The sequence below is a fragment of the Mus musculus genome, chromosome 9 (assembly GCF_000001635.26).
Source record: "Mus musculus strain C57BL/6J chromosome 9, GRCm38.p6 C57BL/6J".
Lineage (NCBI taxonomy): Eukaryota > Metazoa > Chordata > Mammalia > Rodentia > Muridae > Mus > Mus musculus.
The window spans coordinates 110,936,278-110,963,960 of record NC_000075.6 but is presented as its reverse complement, the minus strand read 5'-3'; the positions used below and the strand labels follow the sequence as shown (position 1 = coordinate 110,963,960).

At 46.8% G+C, this 27,683-nt stretch overlaps 2 protein-coding genes across 5 annotated transcripts in view, besides 1 other annotated feature; one reads left to right on the top strand and one right to left on the bottom strand.

Annotated features, from left to right (window-relative positions):
• Lrrc2 (leucine rich repeat containing 2) overlaps positions 1–12,416 on the bottom strand; it is a 32,522-nt gene extending 20,106 nt beyond the window's left edge. Inside the window, exons 1-4 of one of the 3 annotated variants that reach the window (NM_028838.2) lie at positions 12,285–12,416; positions 6,015–6,161; positions 2,952–3,159; positions 1,290–1,446 (exon numbers count right to left, since the gene is read on the bottom strand). In NM_028838.2, the coding sequence (NP_083114.2) occupies positions 1,290–1,446; positions 2,952–3,159; positions 6,015–6,139 (490 nt within the window). In that variant the 5' untranslated portion in view covers positions 6,140–6,161; positions 12,285–12,416. Of the gene's footprint in view, positions 1–1,289; positions 1,447–2,951; positions 3,160–6,004; positions 6,162–10,072; positions 10,842–12,284 lie in introns of those variants that run through there. The other 2 variants (XM_006512364.4, XM_006512365.4) reach the window with 2 other exon arrangements.
• Positions 16,046–16,110: a transcriptional cis regulatory region, noted in NCBI's record as "Tdgf1 proximal region deleted by CRISPR perturbation". NCBI's record gives its function as "positively regulates Tdgf1 expression in mouse ES cells" and the evidence as "EXISTENCE:mutant phenotype evidence [ECO:0000015][PMID:26807528, PMID:31784727]".
• On the top strand, positions 17,803–24,353 carry Tdgf1 (teratocarcinoma-derived growth factor 1). Of its 2 annotated transcripts, NM_011562.2 has the most exons (6): positions 17,803–18,137; positions 19,718–19,770; positions 20,708–20,809; positions 21,317–21,431; positions 21,523–21,632; positions 23,142–24,353. In NM_011562.2, exons 1-6 carry the CDS (start codon positions 18,118–18,120, stop codon positions 23,255–23,257), a joined length of 516 nt encoding a protein of 171 aa, NP_035692.2. In that variant the 5' UTR covers positions 17,803–18,117; the 3' UTR covers positions 23,258–24,353. The 2 variants fall into 2 exon arrangements, with proteins under 2 accessions (NP_035692.2, XP_017168764.1); XM_017313275.2 differs by lacking the exons at positions 17,803–18,137; positions 19,718–19,770; positions 20,708–20,809 and adding an exon at positions 21,036–21,193.
• Positions 24,354–27,683: the final 3,330 nt, after the last annotated feature.

Here is a 27,683-nt window from a genome sequence, read left to right as displayed (position 1 = left end):
GGGCAGCTTGCAGAGGTCAGTGCTCTCCTTCCACCACATGGGTACTGGGGATTGAAGTCACTCGTCAGTCTTGGCAGTCAATACGTTTATCTGTCAAATCGTCTTGTCAAGGCACCTTATAATCTTCCCACCCTGTGTATAACAAAGTGACAGGCCAGACAAGGCCTCTGATAAACTGTCCAATGACTCCTTCCTGGGCTAGTGTCCTAGGACACATGGGACCAGTGGGACCAGTGCCAGGAACGTTCAGCCTTTTGACACTGGGACACAGCAACGCTATCTGCAAATTCTAGAATCAAGCAGTGATGTGGTTTTTGTTTTTTGTTTTTTTGTTTTTTAAATCTCATGGTGTTTTAAGTAAGTTTTTGATTTTGTGTTGGACCACATTCATGACTTTCCTGGGCCTGATGGTCCTCAGACCCCAAGAGAAAGAAAGACATCAATAATTATTGTAATCTTCATTTAAAGAAGATTCAGACAATGTAATGATAAAAAATTATTATTAAATGTTGGCTGGGCATGGTGGTGCATGCCTTTAATCCCAGCACTCAGGAAGCTGAGGCAGGCAGATCTATTTTAGTAAATTCAAGGACAACCTTGTCTACAAAGTGAGTCCAGGACAGCCAGGGCTGTTACACAAAGAAACCCTGTCTCAAAAACCAAAACCAAAACCAAACCATTATTAGATGTTGATCAATCAAAATGACATAAGCTAAGCTAAAACTATCAATGGATGACTATATAGATAAGATATATTCTATCCTACTTTTACACTAATCTTGTTATTAATGTGTCTCTAAAGTGCTCCCAAGTGCTGGAATTAATGATGCACCATCATACCTGGCAACAAAGAAATCCTAGCCGGGAGTGGTGGCGCACGCCTTTAATCCCAGCACTCGGAAGGCAGAGGCAGGTGGATTTCTGAGTTCGAGGCCAGCCTGGTTTACAAAGTGAGCTCCAGGACAGCCAGGGCTGTCTCAAAAAAAAAACAAAAAACAAAAAAACAAAAACAAAAAAAAATCCTTATAATGTTGCCCACTCCTAAGACTTCAGGTTTCTAAGCAACTGCCAAATACCTATCGATGCTGAATCGTGCAGATAGATCATGATACTTCATGTCCCAAAGGGGACAAAGCCACGGTGAACCGGCGGCTCTGGGAACAGGGAAACCCCTGATGGACACCCAGGAGCAGGAGGAGAAGGAAAAGGGGTGTTTGCACTGTGTCACTTGGCGATGACCTGCCTGCTCGCCGCCAACAATGACCATTGATTCCTGCCGAGGAACCTACCAATTTCAGCTGGAAGACACGTGATTTGGTTTTTTGGCAAATCCAAAATTTTCATGGCTTGAAACAGCTCGATGTACGTGGGAATGATCTGAATGAGGGTACTGTGAATGTACCATTCTTTGAGGTGTGTCTGCTCCTTCAGCGAATCAGGCAGCTCCTGCAACAGAAGGAACAGTATCAGCCAGAGGCAGCGCCTCTGTGTGCTCCAAGCCAAGGATTTATTCAAACTATGAAAGGCATGTGAGAACATCAGAGCCAAACTGCGGCCACTTCTACAGAAGCCAAGGACGGTTGTCATTAATATCACAATAGCAGATCAGCCTTATTTTAATATTAAAATCAAATTCTAGTCAGGGAATGGTGCAGGCCTGGAAGTCCAACTGTTTCGGAGGTTGAGACAGGAGTATCATTAAGTTCAAGGCCAGCTTGGGCAATTTAGTGAGATTCTGTCTCCAGATATAGCTAACTATACAAACTATTTAATGTATATAGTTATCAGAATAATGGAAGATGCCTAGGTTCAGTCCCCAACACCCACGTGCCGGCTCACAGCCATCTGTAACTCCAGTCCCAGAGGATCTGACATTTTCTTCAGGTCTCTACAGGCGCACCAGACACACATGTGGTACATTTACATATGTGCAGGTAGGTTACCCGTGCACATAAAATAAAAAGTAAAATCTCAAAACAGTTTGTATAAAAAGGTAGCCTTTCAATTCAGTAAGAAACCCTGTCTCAAAAAAATAAAGTGAGCTGGGTATGGTGGTGGACTTCTTTAATACAAGCACTCAGGAGGCAGAGGCCTACATAACAAGTTCCAGAATAACAAAAGCAATATTAATAATGTCAGCTGGGTGTGGTGGCACATGTCTTTAGTAGCAGCATTCAGAGGCAGAGGCAGGCTGATCTCTGAGTTGGAGGCCAGCCTGGTCTACAGAGCAAGTGACAGCCAGGACTACACAGAGAAACCCTGACTGGGGGACTTGTGCGCGGGGAGGGGGGGTAACACAGAACAAATAAAATGGAGGTCCAGTAGAATGGCTTACCAAGTAAAGGTGCTTGCCTCAGCCTGACAACAGAGTCCAACCCCTGGAGCCAACATGGGGGACTGAGAGAAACCACCTCCAAAGTTGTCCTCTGACCTCCACATCACACATGCATGCGCACACACACACACACACACACACACACACACACACACGCGCGCGCGCATGCATGCACAAACACACACATATTCTGATCTAGCAAGATGACTCACTGGGTACATACCAAGCCTGAGGACCTGAGTCCAGTAGACAGGCGCCATCTGTGTACCTACTGAGTTCAGTAGATAGGCACCATCTGTGTACCTACCAATCTAAATGATGGAAACGCAAAAGGAAAGTAGCAAGGAGGCTCATGGGATAATCTCAGTCTGAGAGAACTGTAGCTCACAGAACATTCACTGAGATAATTCTCAACACAGCCTCATGCACACAAGCAAGGCTGGGGTTGTGGCTCAGGCCTGAAGCCATGGATCAATCCCCAGCACTGAAAAAAGGAACAGATGTTTTTCAATGCATACAAATGGAGCATTCATTTGGCCAAGGCTAAAGCTCAACCTCAGCCGTAGCACAACCATGAGTGCCCACTTGCCACAGGCAGGCAGACACCCTGACTCACCTTCCACTGTGTCCCTGAAAGTTCAAACACAAATGGACTCCTCCGTTTGTCTCTGTCCTTGACTCGCGCACTCTGCCTGGAAACAGAGTTCCTCTCTATCTTTTCCAGGAGCCTTGTGCTGGTGTCCACAAAGCCATTCTTGCAGTACTCAGCCTGGGGCACGCCCTTCCTCCTGCACTCGGCCACAAAGTCCCACTCCTCCTTTATCCTAAGGCAGGAAGCAGAACACTGGTTATTTCCGAGGGAAATAAGCAGCCTCAGTCCTCCACTTCCCTGGAACCTGGTTTCCCACTGTGGGCTCCCTAAGCACAGTCCTAACCTCCCCTTCCAGCCACCAGGGATGCTGGGAAATCTGAGACCCTTCTGTACATCACTAGTCGCTATGACTAAAAGATGAGCTGGGTTAGATGGAACCTTGGCTAAGCCTCCTACCAATGTTACCAATGCCCATGCTTAAGTGTGGTCTCTCCTAAACTATTCCGGTGTCATGTCTGCTTCTGACTCCACATCCCCACATTTCTGTGCATGACTCCCTAGGTCTGTCCGCAAGTGTCACCTTCTTATTTGTTTTGTTGAGTCAGAGGCTTCTACAGCCCAGTCTGGCCTTGACCTCACTTTGCATGACTACAGACTCCAAATCCTCCTGCCTCCACCTCCCAGATGCTGGGATTATACAGCACATGCTGCCTTGCTCTGTAAACACCACTTTCCTAGTGCAGGGAAGAAGCCACCTTAGATATCATGAAGGTTTCGTGCCTGGCGTTAAGCCGAAGGGTCAGGAACACCTTCAATAATGAACACAATTCCAAAGGTTTTGATCACGGGAAGGTTGAACTCTGAGAATCATGAGTTCAATGCCACCCTCTGAAACACAAATGGCCGGAGGACAACCAAAGACATCAACATCATTTCTCTCCCTCCATCATGCAGGTCCCAGGGATCAAACTCAGATCCACAGATACAGCAGTAACATCCCCCTGCCTCAGCTTTTCTTGCTTCTGAAAACGAATCTGAAGGCTGATCCAAGCAACATAGTGACAGGGTAGCCCTTGGGCCCTGTGTCTTTTCTATATCACAGATTGCAGACCCATATAAACACAGCCTTAAAGCCAGCACTCAAGAGGTGGCTGCAGGCCAATGAGATGTTCAAGGTCACTCTCTGTCATACGTGGAGTTCAGGGATACCCTGGGTTACTCAGACCCTGTTCTGAAAACAAGTGGAGCTGGTGAGATGGTTCAGCAGTGAAGACACGCTCTGCCTAATGACCCAAGTTTGACGCCCCAGAACCAACATGGTAGGAGAGAATTGACTCTTGCAAGTTGCCCTCTGACCTCTCCACGGGTGTGCAGCAACAGAGGGTACATGAGCACACACGAAATTAATTTTAAAAATAGATTATACATTGATTGATTCACTGATTCACATTTTACACCTTTTGTTGCTAACTTAAAAGCTAACAAATACACAAACACACAAACAAACAAAAGCTGGTGGTTGTGCACACCTTTAATCCCAGCACTCAGGCGGCAGAGGCAGGTGGATCTCTGTGAGTTCAAGGCCAGCCTGATCTACAGAGCAAGTTCCATGGCAGTCAGGGATAAACAGAGAAATCCTGTCACACACACACACACACAAAAAAGTTAACAAATACTCTGTGCCAACTGGAACTGCCTTTGAGGTGAGTTAGCCAATCAGAATGTCCTTTTGCCTTTGACTACAAACACTGCTCAAGAATTCTGGGTTTGGTTTCTTCGCAGAGAATAAAAATTAGAGATGAATGCAAAGCCTCCTGAGTGCACAGCCTCAGTGTGTCACCTTCCTTTATGTCGGAGCGTGGGTGTGATTGCGTGCTCACGTTGACTGTAAAGAAAGGTTTTGAAGCGTCACCTCCTCAACGGAGTGGAGCTTGTTACATTATATTTTTTTATTGTTAAAGATTTATTTATTTACTTTATGTATGTGAATATGCTATTGTTCTCTTCAGATACACCAGAAGAAGGCATCGGATCCCATTACAGATGGTTGTGAGCCACCATGTGGTTGCTGGGATTTGAACTCAGGACCTCTGGAGGAGCAGTCAGTGCTCTTAACCAACCGCTCCTACATTTTATTCTTATTGTGTGTATATGTATATGTACATGTGTATGCCACATTTGTATATGATGAGCTTTTATTGGTTTGTTTTTGTTTTCCAAGACAGGGATTTTCTGTAGGCCTGGCTGTCCCAGGACTTGCTCTGTAGACCAGGTTATCCTCAAAAGAGATCCACCTGCCTCTGCCGTCTGAGTGTTGGGATAAAAGACGTGCTCCAACACCTCCTGGCTCCATGTTTGTATGAATATCCATGGATGCAGGCACTTTGAATCGTTGAGCCATCTCTTCAGCTCAACATAGTTGTGTGTGTGTGTGTGTCCCCTGCTTGTCTGTGTGTGCATGGAGTGTATGTATGTAGTACCCACAGAGGCCAGACGACAGCATCAGGCACCCTGAGGCTGGAACTACAGGTGGTTGTGAGTTGAGCCCTGGTCCTCTGCAAGAGCAGTAAGTGGTCTTAATGCTGAGCCCTCTCTCCAGCCACTCAGCGTAGTTTTTGTACAGAACTCTTTTACTCACACTTCACGAGTTTCTGGTACTCAGATTACATCATTTCAGTCCAAGTGCATGAGCACAGTGAGTCTTACCCAGAATTCAGCACATCAGGCAAAAACTGAAACGTGTGAAGAAAGGAAAGTGCTCAGCAGGAGCTGTGGGTGGGCTAACGAGCGAGTTCAGAGAGGACAGCCATGTGGTCTCTACACTGTTTAGTGCAGAGGGGTCTCTGTACCATCTCTGCCCTCCTTGTGACCACCACGGTGTCAGGACAGTCTGTAACTCCTCACAACTTTGGGTGTCTCTGTTAAAGAGCTTCTGGCTACAGCACATGGGTCATGACGTCCCTCTATGGAGGGAAGTGGCCCTGACAGATGGAGAGCCTAGGGAAAGAGCCCCCTCCGCCGCAGCACACAGCAACCTGCCTGAAGGCCCACTCCCACCAAGCTCAAATAACAGGCACCAAAATATACTTCTCCAGGGCGCTTTTCTCCAGCCTTTCTGCCTCCTTCTTCTGCCATGCTTTGTGCTTCTTGACACGAGTTTCCCATAAGGCTCTGACAACAGAGATGTCAAACACGACCACTTTGTGTCCCATTTGGGGAGCAGCATAAAGTTACCTAGGAAAAAAATACATATGTCAGCTCCATATGCGCATAGACTGGGCTTTTCAAACAGATATATTTAAAGTGTGTGTGTGTGTGTGTGTGTGATATGTGTGAGTGTAGTATATGTATGTGTGTGGTGTATGTAATGTGTGTGTGTAGTGTATGTGTATATGTGTGTGCTGGGTATGTGTGATGTGTGCTGTGTATGTGTGTGATGTGTGCGTGTATGTGTGTAGTGGATGTAGTGTGTGTGTGTGTGTGTGTGTGTGTGTGTGTGTGTGTGCAGGTACCTGAGGAGGCTTTGGCTTCAGATTCCTGTGGAGCCAGCCTTACAGATGCTTGTGAGCCACCTACTATAGGTACTGGGAACAGAACTCAGATCCTCTAGAGAAGTGTAATTTCTCCATGGAAATTGAATTATTGATTGGCTGGGGTAAGAATGGCACCTCAGTGTCCTCAGTTTCTCGTTGTGGACCCAACAAAGGCAAGTGGAAATGATCTACATTTCACAAGATGAAATCTTAGCCGGGCGTGGTGGCACACATCTTTAATCCCAGCACTCGGGAGGCAGAGGCAGGCGGAGTTCTGAGTTTGAGGCCAGCCTGGTCTACAAAGTAAGTTCCAGGGGGTAAAAAGTCATTAAAAACAAGAACAACATAAAACCCTCACTATGTTCTTCCACCATGAAGGGTCCATGGCTCAACACCAACTCCCAAAAACTTGTCCTCTGACCATCAAATTTATGTTATGGTGCATGTGTGACCTACATACACACACCCACCCACACACACATACACACATAGCAGCAGCAGCAACAACAACAACAAAAGCAAAAACAAAAATAAATAATATTTTAAGTTAAAATAAAAACCTTTTTTTAAAGAGGCAACCAAAATGCCAAAGTAAAGTAACTGCAGCTAAGCAGGGTGAGAAGCTGGAAGAAGCTTCCTGGGGCATAGGTAGAGAGTGGGGCTGAGAAACGACACGGAGATATATTAGCAAATCAGATTCTTTTAAATTTTATTTTATGTACATAAGTGCTCTATCTTCATGCACACCAGAAGAGGGCATCAGATTCCATTACAGATGGTTGTGAGCCACCATGTATGTGGCTGTGGAGAATTGAACTCAGAACCTCTGGAAGAGCAGCTAGTGCTCTCAACTGCTGAGCCATCTCTCCAGCCCAACAGATAAGAGTTTCAAACTTTATTACTTTATGTGGATGTGTGGTCTGCCTGTATCTATGTCCGGGCACCATGTTCATGTAGTACCCATGAAAGCCAGAAAGCCTTTTAGGATGAATGAGGTCCCTCCACACTTCCCAAGTCTCCAGGCTATAGGGGAGAATATCAGAACATCTGCATACAGGGATATAGTTCAGCTCAGCTTGTGAATCAGACATCTGAGCTGAACAGACCACACAAGGAGCCACAAGAGGAAAGACGCCAGCCAGGTAGACAGTGTGGAGAACTGGCAAGGGCTGGGGCGGGGCTGGTGTTGGGAGTGAACAGGGACACAACCATAAGTGTTGGTTTAGTTGACAAACTTTCCGTGCCTCCGCCCCCAACAATCAGAACAAATTATGATTATGTCAGAATCGCTTTACAAAAGCATTGGCTCCCCGGAGCCAGAGGGCATGACTGGAAAAATGTGTCCCCTGGCACCAGAGCTCTGGTCTCCACTCAGAGTCATATGCCAGGGGACAGGAGGGGAACACTCAGGTCACCCAGTCCTCTGCCTCATCAAATGACACATTGGTCTGTCAAGGGCTTAGGGGGCTGGAGGTGTGGAGTGGGTACCTCAGAGCATCATGGGAAAGATCTGGAGGAGTGAGGAGAAAGCCCGACATGTCTCCCCTATGATGCCAAGCCATTTTGACACTCCCTTTGTGGGATTCAGAGAGAGGCAAGAGCAAAGGAAAGAAAGGGAATGGAGTAGAGTTAAAAGAAAAGAGGGAAAGAGACAGCAGGTGCCAGGGAACGTGTGACTGCTCAGAGGAAGGGCTGGTTCCCCGTGACTATCAGGCAGGAATGAAGATTTCCTAAGGAGGGAGATACTTGTGCCTCGTACCTTTGACTCTCAGACTATGAGACAGTTGACCCTCTCCCTAAAACTGAAATTTCTCTGAATAATGTCGTACTGGGAGAAATAAAGGGCTGAAATCTAGCCCCAGCTAAAGGAGGAGCCTGTATCTCTAAAGATATCACACAGTCCTCACAACTAGTCAAATCATGTTGCAACAGAGATTGGAGCCCAGACAATGACAATGGGTAGGATCACATGACCAGGGCAGTTTAGCTGTCTATACCATCTTACCATCCATTTAAACCTCAAGGACTTGGGGGCAGAGTCCTTTGGAGCCTCTTGATCTATTTCCTATATAGCCACTCAGAATACATCTCCTACCTCTGTACTGTACTGGTGTCTGTTTACCTGACCTATCAAGGACAGCTGCTGAGCCCACCTTGAGGCAGCTGGGACCCAGGTTCTGTCCCTAACAACTCTGATAATATCCCACCTGCCTCCCTGTAACTTCCAAAAGTTCCATCTAGGTGTGTCCTGTGTGGGAAGATGCCCTGCCATCTATTCGTCTTGCTCCAAGAGCATGGCTGTGGCCAATAGAAACTAAACAGGATAGGGGTTAGGGGAGTGGGGGGTTGGTGTACTCCATATCAGAAAGGCCAACAGTGAGGTAGCCAGAGGCTAAAATTTAAGATCAGAATAGCCACCACTACACTTCAGATGAATTATAAACTGAACCACATTTTAGGCTGTCAGATCTGTTTCCCTTGGGATGTTTGATTATTGTTATGGTAATTTATTAAGCTAGAAGCTCCTCAGAAGAGACAGAGGGCACAGAAAGGATTAAGAGGACAGGGGTTGAGTCAGATGGCCCAGGCTGGAATCCTGCCTCCTGGTTTACTGGCCACAAGCCTCTAAGGACAGAGTGGCTGGATTCTCATGTGGGCAAAATACAACCGTAGCACCCAGCTCCCTTGCTTAGTGAGAGAGCACCCTGTGATCTTTGGGTTAAACACTGCTTAAATGGGACCTGTCACATAGTAAAGCTTGGAGAGGGAGGGCCAATTATTTAAAGAAATTAAGACAGACCATTGGCCATCAATTAAATGTAAGATCTAAACAAAAGGTGAGAGTTGGGGTGTGGCTCAGTTGGTAGAGTTCTTACCTGGCATTCAGGAAACCCTAGGTTCCTTCCCCACCCTGGGCTACCTGAGATCCTGTCTCAAAACAAGCGACCAAACTGACACACCAGAGGGCCGTGGCATTAAGAGGCTTTTCCCTATTCGACTCGGTTAGCGGGTTCTACACCTCAGGCCGTGTCCAGCCAACAAGCCATCGCACCTGGGCTGTTTACGGAGCTGGACAATTCTCCTTTGGATCTCCAATCACTTTGCCACCCTGTCCCAACCACACCAGGGGGCGCACGAAGCTTTATGAAAGGAAAGACCTCTTCTCCAACCCTCCCTCCTTGTTGTCAAGTATATTTTCCAAGGACCAGAAGAGGACACAAACAAAGTTGATTTATCGCCCCTTGGACAGCACGGTAGAGATCATTCTTGGGCACGGGGGGCAGGGAGACGGGCAAGAAGGGGGAGGGGTCCTCTCGAAGGAATCAAAGGATTCCGGAGGACCTTGTCCCTCCAACAGAGTGAGGGCGCCTGCGCGCCCCACGTGTTTTCCTGTCTCCCCACTCAATTGTGGGTCAAAGCCTGGTCCTCTCCATGTGCTTTGATGATGGCTGGCTAGATCTCACCGTAAGCGCACAACGCGGGCGCAGCGACCAGTTCTCTAAGCAGCCTAGACGCCCCCACTCAGCTTCTGCGCAGTCGCAGACAGACGCTCCCACCTGCTAGCTCCCACCGCTCCGCCGCTGGGGCGGAGACCACCCTCCCTCCACTCACCTTCCCTGTGAGAGTGGGCGCTGACAGTACCCGGTTGTGGCCGCCACTCTGTAATCCGTTTTCGATGCTGTTTACGCCCGCAGAACAACACCCCCAGCGGAAGGGCTACCGTGCCTGTGCGCTAACAGGCTATATTTGTAAGCGGATAATATGATCTGGAGGACATGTGCTGATAAACTATCTATCTATTCTATGTGACTCAGCCTAGCAGGAGACAAAACAGATCTGGTCGGGGAGGGCTTGGCAACCGGGCACAGCAAGATTATTAAGTGAGCTGGGCATGCAGGATCCCCTGCGCGCTTCCACAGAAGGCTGGCTCTTCGCAGCAAGGAAAGCCTGGGAGAACAGAGAAAAACAGAGCCGCCGAGGGAAAAGCATTCTGAGGTCTCAGGACTAGGAGCCAAGCAAGAGACAGGATTAGAAAGGCCCTAGGAAGGGATCAAGGATATGTAAAAAAAAAAAAAAAAAAAAAAAAAAACAAAAACATTTTCTGCAATGTTTGGAGCGATACACTGAAAGTCTAGATTTCATCCCCACATGGTTTTTGTCTGTTTGCTTGCTTGTTCGCTGTATCCTTAAATGCAATAGTTTAGTCTTTAGAGAGTTTGCTACCTGTGGAAATAGTCTTGCTGATTGATGGCAGACACAGGAATGACATCCAATAAATAATGGAACTCCAATCTGCTCTCAGGCAAGGGCTCCTCACACACCTTGGTTTGAACCTGGAGTCCTGGAGCAGACCCATTATACTTGAACTTGGAAGGCAGAGAGTCAGGAGATCAAGGTTACTCTCATCCACAAATGGTTCAAGGTCAACCTAGACCAATTAACGCCCTGTCTCACATCTCCACCCCACTCCCCTCAAATAATAAGCAAGGTGACCCACACATGTAATCCCAGCATTTCAGAGGTGGTGCAAGAAGATCAGAAATTTAGGCTCAGCTACATACTAAGTTCAAGGCCAGTCTGGGCTACTTGAGACACAGTCTCAAAATTCAAACAAAAGTCCCATGAAAGCTGAGTGTGTGGTCTCACACCCTTTACTCTTAGCACTGCCTGATGTGCAGGATGCCCTGGATTCAATCCCTAACATTGCAACAATAATACTATTTTGAGAATACACTTACACTAAAAATAATAATTTGTCATTAATCTGAAATTTACATCATACTGAGTAGCCTATGTTTCATCTGCCAAACTTTACACCAAGCTGCCAGGTTCTGGCTCAACTACAGAGCCTGATAGCTATATCTTTAATAAGCTTTACCGGATGCCAACAGTGCTGGCTCATGACCACGTGGTAAGAAGCAGGAATTAGCATAGTCTGGCACAGAGGTAGCCAGGACAGCTCCTCACTGACACAACCCGACCAAGCACCTCAGGTCCTAACTCCAGGGCAGGGTCCTAGGGTCGGTGTTTCCACATGTTTTGAGACTGCCTTTGATGCTCAGTCGAAGGTATTTTAAAATACAAAATGTGTTCACGTTTATGTAAGGAATTGGTGCTGCACTAAACTCACTTGTACAGATTGCCACATCACTGGGTGGCATATCCAAAAAGACCTTCCATGTGGAGGGAGGGCAAGCAGGGCACACCTGTGATCCTAGCTCTCAGGTGGTAATGGCAGAAGAGTCAGAGGTTCAAGGCTATCCTAAATGCTATATAAGACCCTGTCAACACACGCGCGCGCGCGCGCGCGCACACACACACACACACACACACACACACACACACACACACACACACATTTTGCAGTTTCCAAGCTTCCAGGATGTACCAGGTAGGCCTGTGCCCTGTGGTATTCACTTCCCCAAGTGTCCTCAAAACCACAAACTGCTCAAAATATACACTGATAACACAGCTTCCGCATGACGAGCTGGAATCCAAGAGAGTAATACCTTTTAAGGCAATGTTTCTCAACCTGTGGGTCGTAACCCCCAAAGGGATAGTGCAATCCTTTCACAGGGATCATCTAAGACCATTCGAAAACACAGATATTTGTGTTACAATTCATAACTGTAGCAAAATTACAGATATGAGGTAGCAACAAAATAACTGTATGGCTGGGGGTCACCACAGCATGAGGGTTGTAGCATTAGGAAGGTTGAGAACTACTGTGTTTAGCATCCGGCTCGGCTCACAGTCTCTGATGAAACATCATCCACACACAGAAGTTCTACGTCTCTGCGAGGATACACCCACCCTTACCTACCTCCCTTCCAAAGGGGTTCCACCCACAAGCACATCCAGATAACCCTGCTCTACTCAGGTCATCCGAGACTGCGGCTCTTACTGGAACATGAGTCACATGAACGCCCAGCAAAGCTTTCTTCCAGGAAAATCCCTGATGTCCCTCACCTGACCTCCCTCCCTTCACGATGTATGTAGAGAAGAATGAATGTTATAAACACCGCCTTCCATCTCCATGGACATTACTAAATGGTTCTCGCTGGTGGGAGAGCAAGCGGCAAGGGCTCCTGGCTTGTGGCCTCACATCTGCAGGCTAAAACTCCGGCCAACCTGGGCTACTGATGGTCCTCACGGTGTGCAAATGTGCTACGCAGCAGCCCCAGCTACGGAGCACTGGAGGGTTCATCTTCACTGTGAATTTGACTGGATTTAGAATCCCCTAAGGAAGGCTCTGCTGGGGTATCTGTGAGGGTGTTTAACTGAGTAGAAAAGCCCTATTCTGACTGTGAGTGGCAGTGGCAACATCCCGGACACTAAGTCACTAGGAATACTAGCCTTCTCTCTAGTTCCTGACTGTGCACACAACATGACTAACCACAAAGTTCACTAAGGGCCAGTCAGATGACTCGGAGGCCAGAGGCACCAGGTGGAATATGACTACTGGGACCCACATGATGGAAGGAGAAGAGCGACTCTCTCAAGCTGTCTCCTGACCTCACACATTCACTGTGGCACACACACAGGTCCTCACACGTACACGCATGTACACAAAGTAAATACTCAAGTCAGCCAAATATAATAAAAATGTTAATAAAAGTGGCCAATATACTAAGCTGACCTGAGATCAACTGTCATAAAATATCTGCATCAAAAACTTAATTTTAGCAGCTGGAGAGATGGCTTGGTGGTTAAGAGGATTGGCTGCTCTTCCAGAGGACCCGGGTTCAATTCCCAGCACCCACATGGCAGTTTTCAACTGTTTGTAACCCCAGTTCCAGAGAATCTAATACCCTCATGCCTCACAAAATAACACTAAATTTTAAAAACTTAATATTTTAAAAAGGTAACCACATCTCACTATTAATTCACTGGTTTACTGATATATTAGGGACATATTGGGTTAAACAAAATATAATATTAATGTTAATTTTCCCTTAATGTTTCTCTGTGCTATGTTGGATGACTTCTAGAAAATTTAAACTTATATATACATAAGGCCAGTCAGTGTGATCCTCAACAATGACATAAAGCCAGGCATGGTCTTGCTTCTATAACCGCAGCTCTAAGGGAGCAGAGGCAGAGATCCCTGAAGCTTCTCGCTCCTCTTGGCCCAGCGAATCAGTGAACTCCAGGTTAGGTAGGAGGCCCAGTCTCAAAACACAAGGTGGGGTTGGAAAGCTGAAGAGCTGGCTCAGCAGTTTAGAAGACTTGTTGCTTTTGCAGAGGACCTGGGTTTGATTTCCAGCACTTATGCAGGTTTTTAACCACCTGCAACTCAAGTTTCAGGGGATGCTATGCCCTCTTCTGGCCTCCCTGGGCACCAGGCATGCATATGGTGCAGACATGCAGGCAAAACACCCATACACATAAAATACCAATACATTAACTGAAAATGATTTTAATCTATTAAGTGTGCAAAGGCTAGAGTTGAATCTCAGTGACAGAGCACGCACAGTCCAGGGTTCAATCCCCAGCGTCGCAACAATAATCACAATAATGACAGCGATAATAGCAGTTTTTTAAATGATGAGGTTACGTTAGCTTTACATTGCTAAGTAATAAATTCTTACAAATTCAATGACTTAAAGCAATACCCAAGCTGGGCCTTTAATACCAGCATTTCTGAGGCAGAGACCAGCCTGGTCTACAGAGTGAGTTCCAGGAGAGCCAGGACTACACAGAGAAACCCTATCTCTTAAACAAAACAAAACAAAACAAAACAAAACAAAACAAAACAAAACAAAAAACCAACCAACTAAACAAACAAACAAATAAAAAATAACAATGCTCACTTCATTTCTGTAGCCAGAAATCATATGAATGTGCCTGAGACCACATTAACCACATGTTAATGTGCCTGGGACATTTGTGCATAAGTCTGCTGGCTGCTCAGGGCCGACTTTTTCTGATGACAGCTTGGGCCTGTACCCAGACTCCCACCTTGCTTTTGCATTACGGGCCCATTTTAAAATCCCTGAGAGCTGTGAAGAATGCCTGTGAGCAGTCAAATACAAATCTACTTAGACTCTGAAACAGCATCCTCCTTAGATCTTGTGAAAATCTTCCCAATTGTCTCCTGGGGGGCCTATCTGCCAGCCTGTCTGCTGAGGCCAATTAACGTTGACAATGTCTGGGAGCAGTCAAGATATAACTGTCACTCTCCCTCACCAGGAGTTTAGGGATGCAACTAAAAACGGTATTTGGGGTATTTGGCTGGTCTTATCTAGGGTGGGAAAAGGAAGCCATTGCCTGCCCCACCCACCCACTGGGCCATTTCTGGCTCCTTGGCTGTGCTCCTGCCCAAAGTGGCTGGTCCATAAATAGGTAATCAGTTTGACTGGCAAAAGAAAGATTTGTGCAAAAGAGTTGAGAAAGTTGGGGGGAGTGAGGTGGCTCAGTGGGCAAAAGAGCTCGTTCACAGAACCTGCCTAAGGACCTGAGCTCTATCTGAGGGACCTAACCTTGTGGGAGGAGAGGACCGACTCCTGCAAGGTGACCTCTGACCCTCGCACACGTGTCAGGTGTGAGCAAACACACATAAACGTACACACAATAAATAAACAAATATAGAATTTTAAAAAATTGTGTGCATGCGTGCACACACGAAAACACATTCACACATATCTAAAGTGTAAATCAAATTGCCCTCCAGTGACACACTTCCCAGAAACTGAACCAAATCATCTTGAATTTGGCAAACGTTTTAGAATAAAGAACCCAACATATCAATAGTGTCTGCAACCTCGGTGACTCTTTAATTCCTTTTTGTTATTTTTCTAGACTAGATTGTGTGTGGGGGTGGGGTGGGGTGGGGGGGTATTTTCTTCCTGGTTCCATTCTCAGATGTCTTGCATTATTAGCCCCTATTTTAGAAATTAGTGCAGTGTTGGGGGCTGGAGAGTTGGCTCTTCGGTTAAGCACACTGACTGCTCTTCCAGAGTTCCTGAGTTCAATTCCCAGCAACCACAGGTGGCTCCTAACCATCTGTAATGGGATCCAATGCCCTCTTCTGGTGTGTCTGAAGACAGCTACTCATATACATAAAATAAATTTAAAAAAAAACTTTTTAAAAAAGAAAACAAAAAGAAATGAGGGCAGTGTCTCAATGCTTCAGTCTGCCACAGGCGGCTCATAGGTGAAGATTTCCAGAGTGGGTTGGCTCCGGGAGACACTGGGAAGCTGAGAGTGCTGGAAGAGCAGGCTTAGACCTCCCATTGGGAACCAGGGGGAGTGGGGTGAAAGACAAAAAAATAAGCAGTTTACAATCCAGTGTTAGTAAAGATCAACTCTGGGGTGGAGCAGTCGTTATCTCTCTGCGCTTTCCAGTTCAAGGCCACAGCTGGAAGCCAGCTTTGGGAGGAAAGGTGCCCGGAAGGACTTTCCAGAGCAAAGGACCAAAGAAGCCAGTTCTAGGGCACAGTCAGACCCTCCAGCTAGGGCTTAGGAAACTGAATACAGATACCAGTAACACAGCGAAACATGCAAATCCAAACAACCAAATACGAATTTCTCACATCAGGAGTCAGCAGACGCCAAGCTACAGATGTTTGCTGCAGCCAGTGTGGACAAGTCCTGAGAGAGGGGCTCAGTACACACGAAGGTTCAGGGGTGGGATTCTGGGAAAACATTGTGGAAGCATTCACAGAGTAAGCAAGCAATTTCAGGGCTCAGTTATTTACCAGGACACACCCTCAAGTATCCCCAAGTGATCATGGAAAGGCAGACACTGTAGAAGTGTGTCCCGCCAGGATAAAATAATTCCTTTAGTCTACATTGGTAGAAAACATAAGCCACACAGAAACAAAAGGTGTCGCCCTCCTAATCCCTTCTCCACTCCTCCAGTCTCAATGCAGGAATCTGGTCTTTCTGATCCCTACAGGGAACTAGTGTATTCAGACTAGGGTTCTGTTTGTCAAGGTCTCAGTGAAATCAGCCATTAGCTTGTTAATGAAGGAGGCCCAGCCTTCTCGGAAATAGCAGATTCCCCCCCCCCACCACCACCACCAATTGCCCCTCACCCCCTAGGGTTTCAGGAACTGGAAAAGTGGCTGGAAACTCAGAGTGACAGGGGATGGGGGTGGGGGGGAGTAGAGAGACTGGGCGTGTACAGAATTCCCAGGCCTGTCGGGGTCTTCACTCTCGACTAAAACGGAAGTAAATCACCATAGAAGCCAGGGGCGAAGGTGAGGGAGGGTTTTGTGTTTTGTCATTTTGATCTTGGGTCTTAGCTGTGCTTGGTGATACGTGCTTGTAATCTCGGAATTTGGTGAAACGGCAGCACAAAGGTCGCCGAGTTTCACGCCAGCCTGATCTTGAGACCCTCAAAAGAAAGCAAGGAAGAAAGGAAAAGTGGTCTTGCCCTGTAAGCGCCGGCTGGCTTTAAACTCACTGAAGGCCAGGCTGACCTCTAACTCACTTCAATCCTCCGATCTCCACCTCCCCAAGTCCTAGAACTACGGGCCTTTGCCACCAGGTCCAGCTTTTGTGATCTATATAATAATGTGAGATATATATCAAAATGTATCACTCAGGGATGTGTTTCTCAGCGGGCTCAGCCACAGACGAGCACCTAGCAACAGAGAGGTACAACCCCACTCGCAAGTCAAGGCCCTCCCCATCCGCCCACAAGAAACCGAAGCCAGTAACCCGCAGCTTAGCACTGAGTTGAGGACCCGGAAGAATCAAGTGACTTCCAATAGTGCTTGTGAGGCCACTGATTTTTAAGCTTCAGGCAGCCGCTCGCCCCAGCGCCCACCCGCAGGCTCTGGGCCAGGGCTTGCAATTCAGACGCTGCAGGCAAAACCTCTAGCCCAAACCCAGACTCAAATCCCTCCCGACATTGACCTTCCCCCACACCCAAACAAGTCCTCGCCAGCCGTCAGCGCATCTTCAAGGCCTCCAGCACCCGGCTCTACTGGGAGTAACGACGAACGCAAATGCAGAGTTAAAATTTGGCAGTTACCCTGGAGGTGGTGGAGCACGCCTTTAATCCCTTAGGGGCAGGCAGAAGATCTCTTGGGTTCGAGGCCAGCCTGGTCTACCTAGGGAAACTATTCTTGAAAAACAAACAAAACAACAAATTTTGATAATGAAGTTTCAAATGCCTGTATGGTGTTTAGACTTTCCTAATTACTTTCGTGTTTGAACACCTTGGTAGAATAACTAAACTCTTCAACTCCCTTTACCTATAGAAAATTTACATATAACCAGACTATAGAGAATTTACATAAAAACCAAACTAGTTCACTTCCCTCGGAGCTTCCTGGCCTAGTAATGGGCGTGGGGCCCCGTAATGGGCGTGGGGCCCCGTCTCCCCGCCCACCTGAGGGTCCTACTCAACACCTTAAGTTTCTTTTAAGGGAGGTATATTCCTCCGAAGTCCTCAATCACAAACCGTTTATAGGAAGAAGAGGCCCCATCCCCTGCCGGTCTACACGGAGATCTTGGCTGCTAACTTCCCACAGACTCTCCAGGACGGGGGCCTCTCTCATTTGGCATATCTTTCTTTTTAATCTACTGTTTTCATTTTGTGAAATTAGCCTTTGGGTGTTTCGAGAATGGCTTTATGAACTAAAGCCATCTGCTAATATTGTGTTTCTTGTCTTTTCCTCCAACGTTTTTACGAGCCGTCGAAGATGGGGTACTTCTCATCCAGGTATGAGCTAACCTTGACTTTTTGGTTGCTGGAGATAGCCACTTCGGAAAATCACGTTCTATGACGCTCTGATTTTTGTCTTGCTTGAACCTTGTCAGTAACATTGCTGCTTTTCCTGAAGAACCTGGAACTTTATAGTTAGATACTGCTTTGCCATCGGCTTCTTAAAATGTCAATTTTTTATATTGCCTTTGTGTGTGTGTGTGTGTGTGTGTGTGTGTGTGCGCGCGCGCGCGCGGGCACTCGCTCGCATATACTCGAGTGGAGGTTAGACGATGACTCACTGGAGTCCGATCGATCATTTGGGTTCTGGGCATCCGACTCAGGTTGTAAAGCACCCTCTGGGCTCGTCCCATCAGTCATGTCGGTGACTGCCAGAGAAATAATGCTTTCCTTCTCTTGCATACATAATATTAATCTTACAGCCTAATCAAGACTGCCTCTACACGTTAATGGGAGAGATAAATTCAATACTTAGAAACATTAGGAATAACAAACCAATTGAACTTGGAACCATTTCAAGTGACAGGACAAGTTTTTTTTCCCCGTGGAGCCGGGCGTCGGACCAGCGCTTGCGTGTGGTTGGCAAGTCTTCTCCAACCCATACAGCCATTTAAGAATTTATATATGCAAAAAAAGAATTTATATATGCAAACAATGCACCGTGGAAAAATATGCCGCTTATGCAGAATAGAATGTTTTAGCTTTTTAATTTTATAACTTTAAAATTGTGTGTGTAAGGGTGGGGCCTAAGGAATATTCATGATGAAATATTGGATGCTGGGGACTTGTTTTAAACAGTTAATTCAAAACACAGCCCTTGTTCCGAAGAGTAAGAGTTTATTCCGAGCGTGGCCGTGGCTTGGGAACAAGGATTCATATTGCCCTAAATGAACATGGAAGAGCTTATATGAGCTCCTTGGTAGTCACAGAACAAAAGAAAGTATAAATGTGACTTGTAGACGTTAACTGTGTACGTGTAAATGATGCAAACATTAGCTGTATCAGTGAAGACATCGGGTAGGGCTCCAGCCTCAGTTTTTTCTGGAGCTGTGATCTGCTTACACTGCTTCATCCCCGAGGTCTTTATGTGACTGTCAAAAGGATACTAAGTCATAGAGAGAGAGAGAGAGAGAGAGAGAGAGGTTCATGATAAACAGCCGCCACTGGGTCGTTAAACATAGCCCCAGGACACTTAGGGCTGCTAGTGCGCAGCCTTCCAACTCTACAATCACACAGTCACTCTACATGTGGTTATTTTTAAAGATTTATTTATTATGTATACAGCGTTCTGCCTGCATTTGTGCATGCGGCCCAGAAGAGGGCACCAGATCTCATTTTAGATGGATATGAGCCACCAGGAAGAATTGAACTCTGGGCCTCTGGAATAGCAGAGGGTGCTCTAACCTCTGAGCCATCTCTCCAGCAGCTCCAACATGTGGCTTTTTAAGAGAGGGAACTTCTGTCCGGTTTTGTTACTGGAGACAGCGCGGTGGCGCTGTTCACGGTCTCCTTCGTGGCCTGTGCCCTTGCGCTGAACGCTTGGTTTTGCTAACTGATGTCCAATCTTCTTCTCCCAGTGTGGTTTTGCTTGTGGCCATTTCCAGTGCGTTTGAATTTGGACCCGTTGCTGGTGAGTTTTCTTTTGTTTGGGGTTCAGGCGTTTTGTTTTGTTTTTTCCCCCTGGGGAGGAAGGAGGCTTCCAGACAGGGTTTCTCTGTGTAGCCCTGGTTGCCTTGGAACTCACTTTGTAGACCAGGGTGTCCTTGGACTCAGATTCACTTAAAGGCGCAAGCCACCCCTGTATGGTTGGGTTTCAGGTTTTTGAAACTGGATGTCACCAAGTCCAGGCTGTCCCCCCACCCCTCCACATATGGGCATGTGTGCACTTTTTTTTTAAAGATTTACTTATTTTATTATATGTAAGTACATTGTAGCTGTCTTCAGACACTCCAGAAGAGGGCGTCAGATTTCGTTACAGATGGTGTGAGCCACCATATGGTTGCTGGGATTTGAACTCAGGACCTTCGGAAGAGCCGTCAGTGCTCTTAACCACTGAGCCATCTCACCAGCCTGCATGTGTGCACTTTAAGGACCTTGTACCCCAGCCTGCCTAGGAACTCACAACACAGTCAAGGTTGAGCTTGAACTCCTGATTCTTCTGCCTCCCAAGTTCACTACCAAATCTAGCTGAGGTTTTGATTTTTATTTTATTTTATTTTTTTGACCAACAACTTTTGTTGCCATTGTTGTTCATGTGATTTAACCCAGGCTCTGCACCTATTGGACATACTTCCAGATTACCCTCCATCCTACCCCCCCCCCCCAACCCCCCTCTGCACTGGGGCTAAACCTTATGCTTACTTAGCACACTACCATTGAGCTACATCCCCAGCACTCAGTGTTTGGGGACAGGGCTGCTCAGTGTCGCCTCTCACTGGATCCTCCCTCCTCCTCCTGAGTGTGGAGACCTTTGGCAAGCACCACCCTACTTGGTGGTGGATGGTGGGGAGGAGGTGTTTTTCTTATGAACACCAACAATATTTTGTGGCCTAAAATATGCAATACAGGGAGAGACCTTGCCATCAGAGATAACAGCATTTGGGACCAGAAAGAACCTGCCGTACGCGATCGGTCTTTCCAGTTTGTGCCTTCCGTGGGGATACAGAACAGTAAGACTTTTTGCCTTAATCCATCTCTGTCATGGCTCTTGGCACATCTCTGAAGTAACCCTTTAGCACTTACCCCAAGAGACATGATGAGTGAGTTAGCAGCTGGGTGGGTTGTACTAGCTTGTCATAAAAGTGAGTGAGGCATGTTCATGTATGTCTCTCTGTGTGTATGTGTGTGTGTGTGTGTGTGTGTGTGTGAGAGAGAGAGAGAGAGAGAGAGAGAGAGAGAGAGAGAGGGAGAGAGAGAGAGAGGGAGAGGGAATGTCCCTGATAGTCTCTGATACTCAGTTTCTCTCCTGATGCCACTTCATGCTGGGACCAGCTATCAGACCATCAGACTAGGTGACCAATCTGGTCCAACCATGAAAGTTATTTCCCTGAAAGGTAGGCTCGTGTGCTATAGGTCTTTCCGAGTACTCTGGGGAGTGAATGCCAGAGTGCTGCATGAACCGTTGCTTATGGGCTTTTCAATCCTCCACCTGCCCCATGACTTCTCTTACATTTCAGGTAAGTCGCTTAATAAAACTTGCTGTCTGAATGGAGGGACTTGCATCCTGGGGTCCTTCTGTGCCTGCCCTCCTTCCTTCTATGGACGCAACTGTGAACATGATGTTCGCAAAGAGTAAGTGCTGTTGAGAGGGAACAGGATGGGGGATGGGCAGGGAAGGAGGGAGAGGAATTTCTGACAGTGGGGGTTGTCACTTCTTTCCCAGGCACTGTGGGTCTATCCTCCATGGCACCTGGCTGCCCAAGAAGTGTTCCCTGTGCAGATGCTGGCACGGCCAGCTCCACTGTCTTCCTCAGACCTTTCTACCTGGCTGTGGTAAGTAATTGTCCCTCTTTCTTTAATCCTGTCAGGTCCTTCAGATGCCCAAGGGACCCCCTTTCTCCTCCTGCTCTGCCAGAGCCTTCTTGACCTGACAGGACCTGCCAGCCAGCCAGCCAGCCAGACCTCTGCCTATAAAATAGCATAAGGGCAGCAGGGCCATACAGCCTAGCAGTCCTTGGTGGGTGCTCTCAGATGCTGGGTCCTTAGGGAATGCTCCCTTAGCTAACCCTGGGAAAGGATTCCTTAGATCCGTCATGGTGATCCAGAGTCATTGGTGGGTGATACCTTAAGTAGATGAGGTCCCAACGTGTGGGATCCGTGGGGGTGCTCCCTCAGGCACAGGTCATTCCGATGTGGGGTTCTTAGTGGGCATGTCCCAGATACAAGGCCATTGGAATGTTCCTAAAGCACTGGCTAGGAGAGGAATGACCCCTTGGGTATGGAGCTGTTTGGTGTGCAATCTCTGATACAATGGATCTTTAGGAGGCGTGGGGTCCTGACTGAAGGACACTCCCTCAGCCCCTACTGTCCCGTCACCTACAGAGTTCCCACACATCTACTTGAGACTGATTGTCAGCAGGCTTCTGCTGGAGACAATGAACAGGAAAAGACCTAGCCACCAAGACAGGAAGAAGTGACTTCTGCTGTCTTGTCCTTTGGGCAGAAGATTCCGAACAGGCTCTAGGGTGGCCATTTAGTTAGAACCCAACCCTACAACTAGTCCCTCCTGTACTTTGTTTGGTTTGGTTTGGTTTTTGATAAAATATCTTATTCTATATCCCAGGCTGGCCTGGATTTCGCTCTACATACAGTCTAAGCTGACCTCAAACTCCATCAGCCTCCCTGCCTCAGCCTCCATAGTGCTGGTCCAGGAATGCACCATTAGCCCAGGATCTACCCACTGGTGACCTTTTCAGACAAGGTCTTACCACGTAACTGACTGACCCAGAACTCAGAGATCCGCCCTATTTCTGCCCCATCCCAGCCCGGGTGCTGGGGTTGAGAACCGTGAGCCACCAAAACTGGTTCTTCTGGCATCCTAAAAGTCTGTGGTAGCCGGTCACAGCACCTTCATTTTACAGATCTGAAGGAGACAATGACAAAGGGGATCAGAGCAGAGGAACAGTGATGTCCCCACTCTATGTGGCTAGGGCTTTTAAAATTGACTGTGGAAGTTCATTAAGCAAATGTCTTTACCATTGCATCCTGGGTATTGTATATAGATTAGCAAGGAACGGTAGAGTGATTAGATGAATGGAGGCCATATTTTCTTCCTGGAATTTTGGTTCTGTTGTCCCCTTACCAGAGCCTAACCAAGGTCTGCACCATCTGTGGTTTTGATGTAAGATCTTCGGGGAGCGTAAGAGTGTTATGTAGCTACTGCTGATCCTGTAGGTGAATACACTGTCCTCTTTGAGTTAGGCCCCAGCAGAGTTCTGGATCGTGAAGGCAGCAGGGAGCTGGAAGGATTTCCTTTAGTGACTGAGTATCTCAACCTTTCAGATGGTCACGTGATGGACCAGGACCTCAAAGCATCCGGGACTCCGTGTCAAACGCCGTCTGTGACGACCACTTTTATGCTAGCTGGCGCCTGCCTTTTTCTAGATATGAAAGTATAGGTGTCATGTGAATTCCATGCCAGTGCCATAGCAAAGATGTCATTCATCTTGATGCTCACAGTGAATCCCTAATGTTACCCCTCAAAACACTAACTAGGCCTTACCTCTGCACAGCCCCTCCTCTTTCTGGAAAACTATGGCGTGTGTGCCAAGCACTGTAACAGCGAGTTACATTCCTAGCCTAAAAGCTACTCTAAGAATGTGCTGTCTGCCATAGCCTGAGTTTCTTGATAGAAGTAACTCTCTTACTTTTCTTCCTAAGACTTTTAAACAGTTCTGAAGGTTATTATTAAATCCCAATGTGCAACTGGAAGTAAATTCAGAGTAGCTGAAAACAGCTAAATTATCTTTAAGCAGGGAGGTGGTGGTGTCTACCTTAAATCAGGCAAAGGCAGGTATATTTCTTGAGTTCCAGGACAGACAGGCCTACACAGAAACCCTGTCTCGGGGAGAAAAAAGAGAGAGAGAGAAGAAAAACTATTATCTTAAAAGAAAATTAATGGACCAGGCATTGTGGCAGATGGCTTTAATCCCAGCCCTCAGGAGGTAGGGATAGGAGGATCTCAAGAGTTCAAGGCCAGCCTGGTCTATGTAGCGAACCCCTGTCTCAAAAAGGAAAAAGCATCCTACGAGGGAGTTGAGGAAGTAATGAGGGTCTGTGCAGAGGGAGCAGCAGATGGGGAAGTGACTAAGACTGGGGAAACAGAGTGGATTGTTTGATTGATGTTTACGGAGGTACTGGGAATTTAAAAGCTAAGTTCTTCAGCCAAGCACAGTGGTGCACACTATTAATGTCAGCTCTCAGGAGGCTACAACAGGACTACTAAAAGCTCATGTCCAACCTGGGCTATGTACAGAGTACCAGGCCAACAAAGACTGAATGGCAAGACCCTCACAGAAAACCCAAACACCCGAGTCTCTTTTCTGCAAAAGTACGAAGGCTTTCTCCAAGCTATATACAATTATTCAACTGTTGTGGAGGAAAGAAAGTGTTTATTATTGTAGTAGTAAACCAGATTATAAAAACCACGTATTGTCAAGTCAGTTTTTATAATAATTGTTCATGAATATGCACAGTAAAAATGGGAACTCTGAACAAAATGTGAGTAGTGCCTTATTTCTAAGTGGTAAGTTAAATAGTTTGTTGTTTACTATGTATACAGCATTCTGTCTGGGCCAGAAAGGCACCAGATCTCATTCGATTATGAGCCACCATGTGGTTGCTGGGACTTGAACTCAGGACCTCTGGAAGAGCAGCCAGTGCTCTTAACCACTGAGCCATCTCTTTAGCCCCCCTTTTTCTTATTTTTTGAAATGTGGTCTTACTTTGAACGTAGCATAGGCTAGCCTTGACCTTGATCTTTCAGCTTCTTGAGCAGGACTAGAGGTGTGCACCGCCACCCAGTCTGTTCTTTGCAATGCTGAAGACCAATGCAGGCCTTCCTGTGTTCTATGCAAACATTCTGCCTGCTGAGCTACATTGTCAGAACCACCCCAGCCCCAAGAAGCATCAAAAGCCAGGTATTATATCTCACATCTGTAATCTCAGCACTGAAGATTCTGAGACAGGAGCCAGCATAATGGGATTATTTGGGCCAGGGAGTGAGGAGGTTGGGGGAAGATGGGGGTTGAAAAGTGCCTCAGTGGTTAAGTCTCTGATTTGGCTCCCAGCAGCTCATAGTCACCTATAACTCCAGTTAAGAGATTCACAGTCCTCTGTGGTCTCAGGCACACACATAATATTAAAAACTAACAAATCTTGAGGCCAGATAGATGGCCCAGCAGTTAATAGTACTTGCTGTGTTTGCAGAGGACCTAATTTTCAGGTCCTGGCAACCACATGACTACTTACATGGCTTCCATAGCTTCCATTCCAGGGGATCTGGTGCCCTCTGCTCCCCAGAGGCAACCAGGCACACAGAAGTCTTTAGAGATTTATTTTATGTATGAGTACACTGTAGCTGTCTTCAGACACACCAGAAGAGGGCATCAGATCCCATTACAGATGGTTGTGAACCATCATGTGGTTGCTGGGAACTGAACTCTGGAAGAGCAGTCTGTGCTCTTAACCACTGAGCCATCTCTTCAGCCCCACACATAAGTCTTCTAAAAGTCAGTACAGAATAATCGAGAAGAGACACTTTGTGTTGACCTGTGACATACACCTTTACATGTGCATGCATACACACAAAACAGAAGTGAATGTGAAAATAATTTTAAAAGGAAGCTTTGTGGTGGCGCACACCTTTGGTCCCAGTGCTGTAAGCTTGGTTCATATTGTTGTTCGTGAGATTCCTTCGCAAGCAGTTTGATCAGCTGTGCTAGGATTCTGCCTCTCCGCCAGTGAGATGTAAATCAGCTGGGAAACATCTGGCTTTTGACCTTTCTCATGTCCCTTGAACTTTTACTTGTGATCCTGTTGGGAAAGACAGATAAAAGGGTTTAGTCACACACACACACAGAGTCACAGAGTGAGTGAGCAAATCTTCAAGGGGCTAACAGGAACTTCTGGTTTTTACAGAAAAAGAGGGAGTTGGGTTTGCTGAGATGACAATAGAAGCAATCTAGTCAGGCCTATGATCCGATCTGTCAACTCTAATGTCACAGAGTTGTCATCACTTGAGGGGAACACTGGTTCCCAGGAGATGGTCCCTGTTCTTTTCTGCTTCAGGGTCTGTTCCCATTGTGAGATGCCATTGAGTGACCTCATCCTGGAGGCCCAGCGGTTGCTTGGGGGTGTGGTGGGGGCACTGCGGTTAGTGATATCCCTTGTCACAAATCAGTCTATCTTCCCTGGAATCCAAGGTAACTGCAGAAGAGGGTGAGTCATAGGGGAAAGGGGAAATCAGGAGACACAGAACAGGTGTCCAGCCAAACAGTGGCGACCCCTGAACAAAGAAGGCTGTGGTTGATAGAATAGGAATAAGAGGTTCTTCTTTTTGCTTATTTTGTTTAGTTTGGGTTTTGGGTTTTTTTTTTTTTTTTTTTTTTTTTTTTTTTTAAAGATTTATTTATTTATTATATGTAAGTACACTGTAGCTATCTTCAGCTGCACCAGAAGAGGGCACCAGATCTCATTACGGGTGGTTGTGAGCCACCATGTGGTTGCTGGGATTTGAACTTCAGACCTTCGGAAGAGCAGTCGGGTGCCCTTACCCACTGAGCCATCTCACCAGCCCCCGGGTTTTTTTTTTTAAGATTTATTTATTTATATGAGTACACTGTCACTGTTTTCAGATACAACAGAATAGGGCATCTGATCCCATTACAGATGGTTGTGAGCCACCATATGGTTACTAGGAATTGAACTCAGGACCTCTGAAAGAGCAGTCAGTGCTCTTAACCGCTGAGCCATCTCTCCGGCCCCTGTAGCTTCCATTTTTAAGTATGGCAGATGGGAGAATGGCTAGCAGAGCCAGTTTCTCAGTATGGTCAGTACAGCCATAGCCCATGTAAGAAAACATCTGCAAAGGGCTTCCCAACGACTCTACTGACAGTGAATAAAGAGTCTGGGCCCCAAAACTACAGAATCCCTGAGCATAGCTCAAAAGCTGTAAGGTCAAGGAAGCCGGGGAACCCTGCCTGCCTGCTGCTGAGAACTGGACTGGGCTTTAGGGGCACAACTTTGTTTGTTTGTATGTTTTTTTGTTTTGTTTTTGAGACAAGGTTTCTCTGTGTAGCCCTGGCTGTCCTAGAACTCACTCTGTAGACCTTGAACTCAGAAATCCGTCTGCCTCTGCCTTACAAGTGCTGAGATTAAAGCCGTGTGCCACTACTGCCTGGCTCATACCTGGTTCTCTTGAAGGTCAAACATGTTCTTACAACATTCTCTCTCCCTCTCTCTCTCTCTCTCTCTCTCTCTCTCTCTCTCTCTGCATTTCTCATTTGGTTGTTTTGTTTTGTTTTTGAGACAGGGTTTCTCTGTGTAGCCCTGGCTGTCCTAGAACTCACTCTGTAGACCTTGAACTCAGAAATCCGTCTGCCTCTGCCTTACAAGTGCTGAGATTAAAGCCGTGTGCCACTACTGCCTGGCTCATACCTCCTGGTTCTCTTGAAGGTCAAACATGTTCTTACAACATTCTCTCTCCCTCTCTCTCTCTCTCTCTCTCTCTCTCTCTCTCTCTCTGCATTTCTCATTTGGTTGTTTTGTTTTGTTTTTGAGACAGGGTTTCTCTGTGTAGCCCTGGCTGTCCTGGAACTCACTTTGTAGACCAGGCTGGCCTCGAACTCAGAAATCCGCCTGCCTCTGCCTCCCAAGTGCTGGGATTAAAGGCGTGTGCCACCATGCCCGGCTCTGTCTGTATTTCTCAAACCCCAAACTGTTGTTCTTTACACCAAACGGTCCCTTCTTTTGTCCCTTATAAATGGCCTTCTCTTTAGAGCTTCTTTCTGTCAACACGTTACCGGACTTAAAGGCTCCAACCTC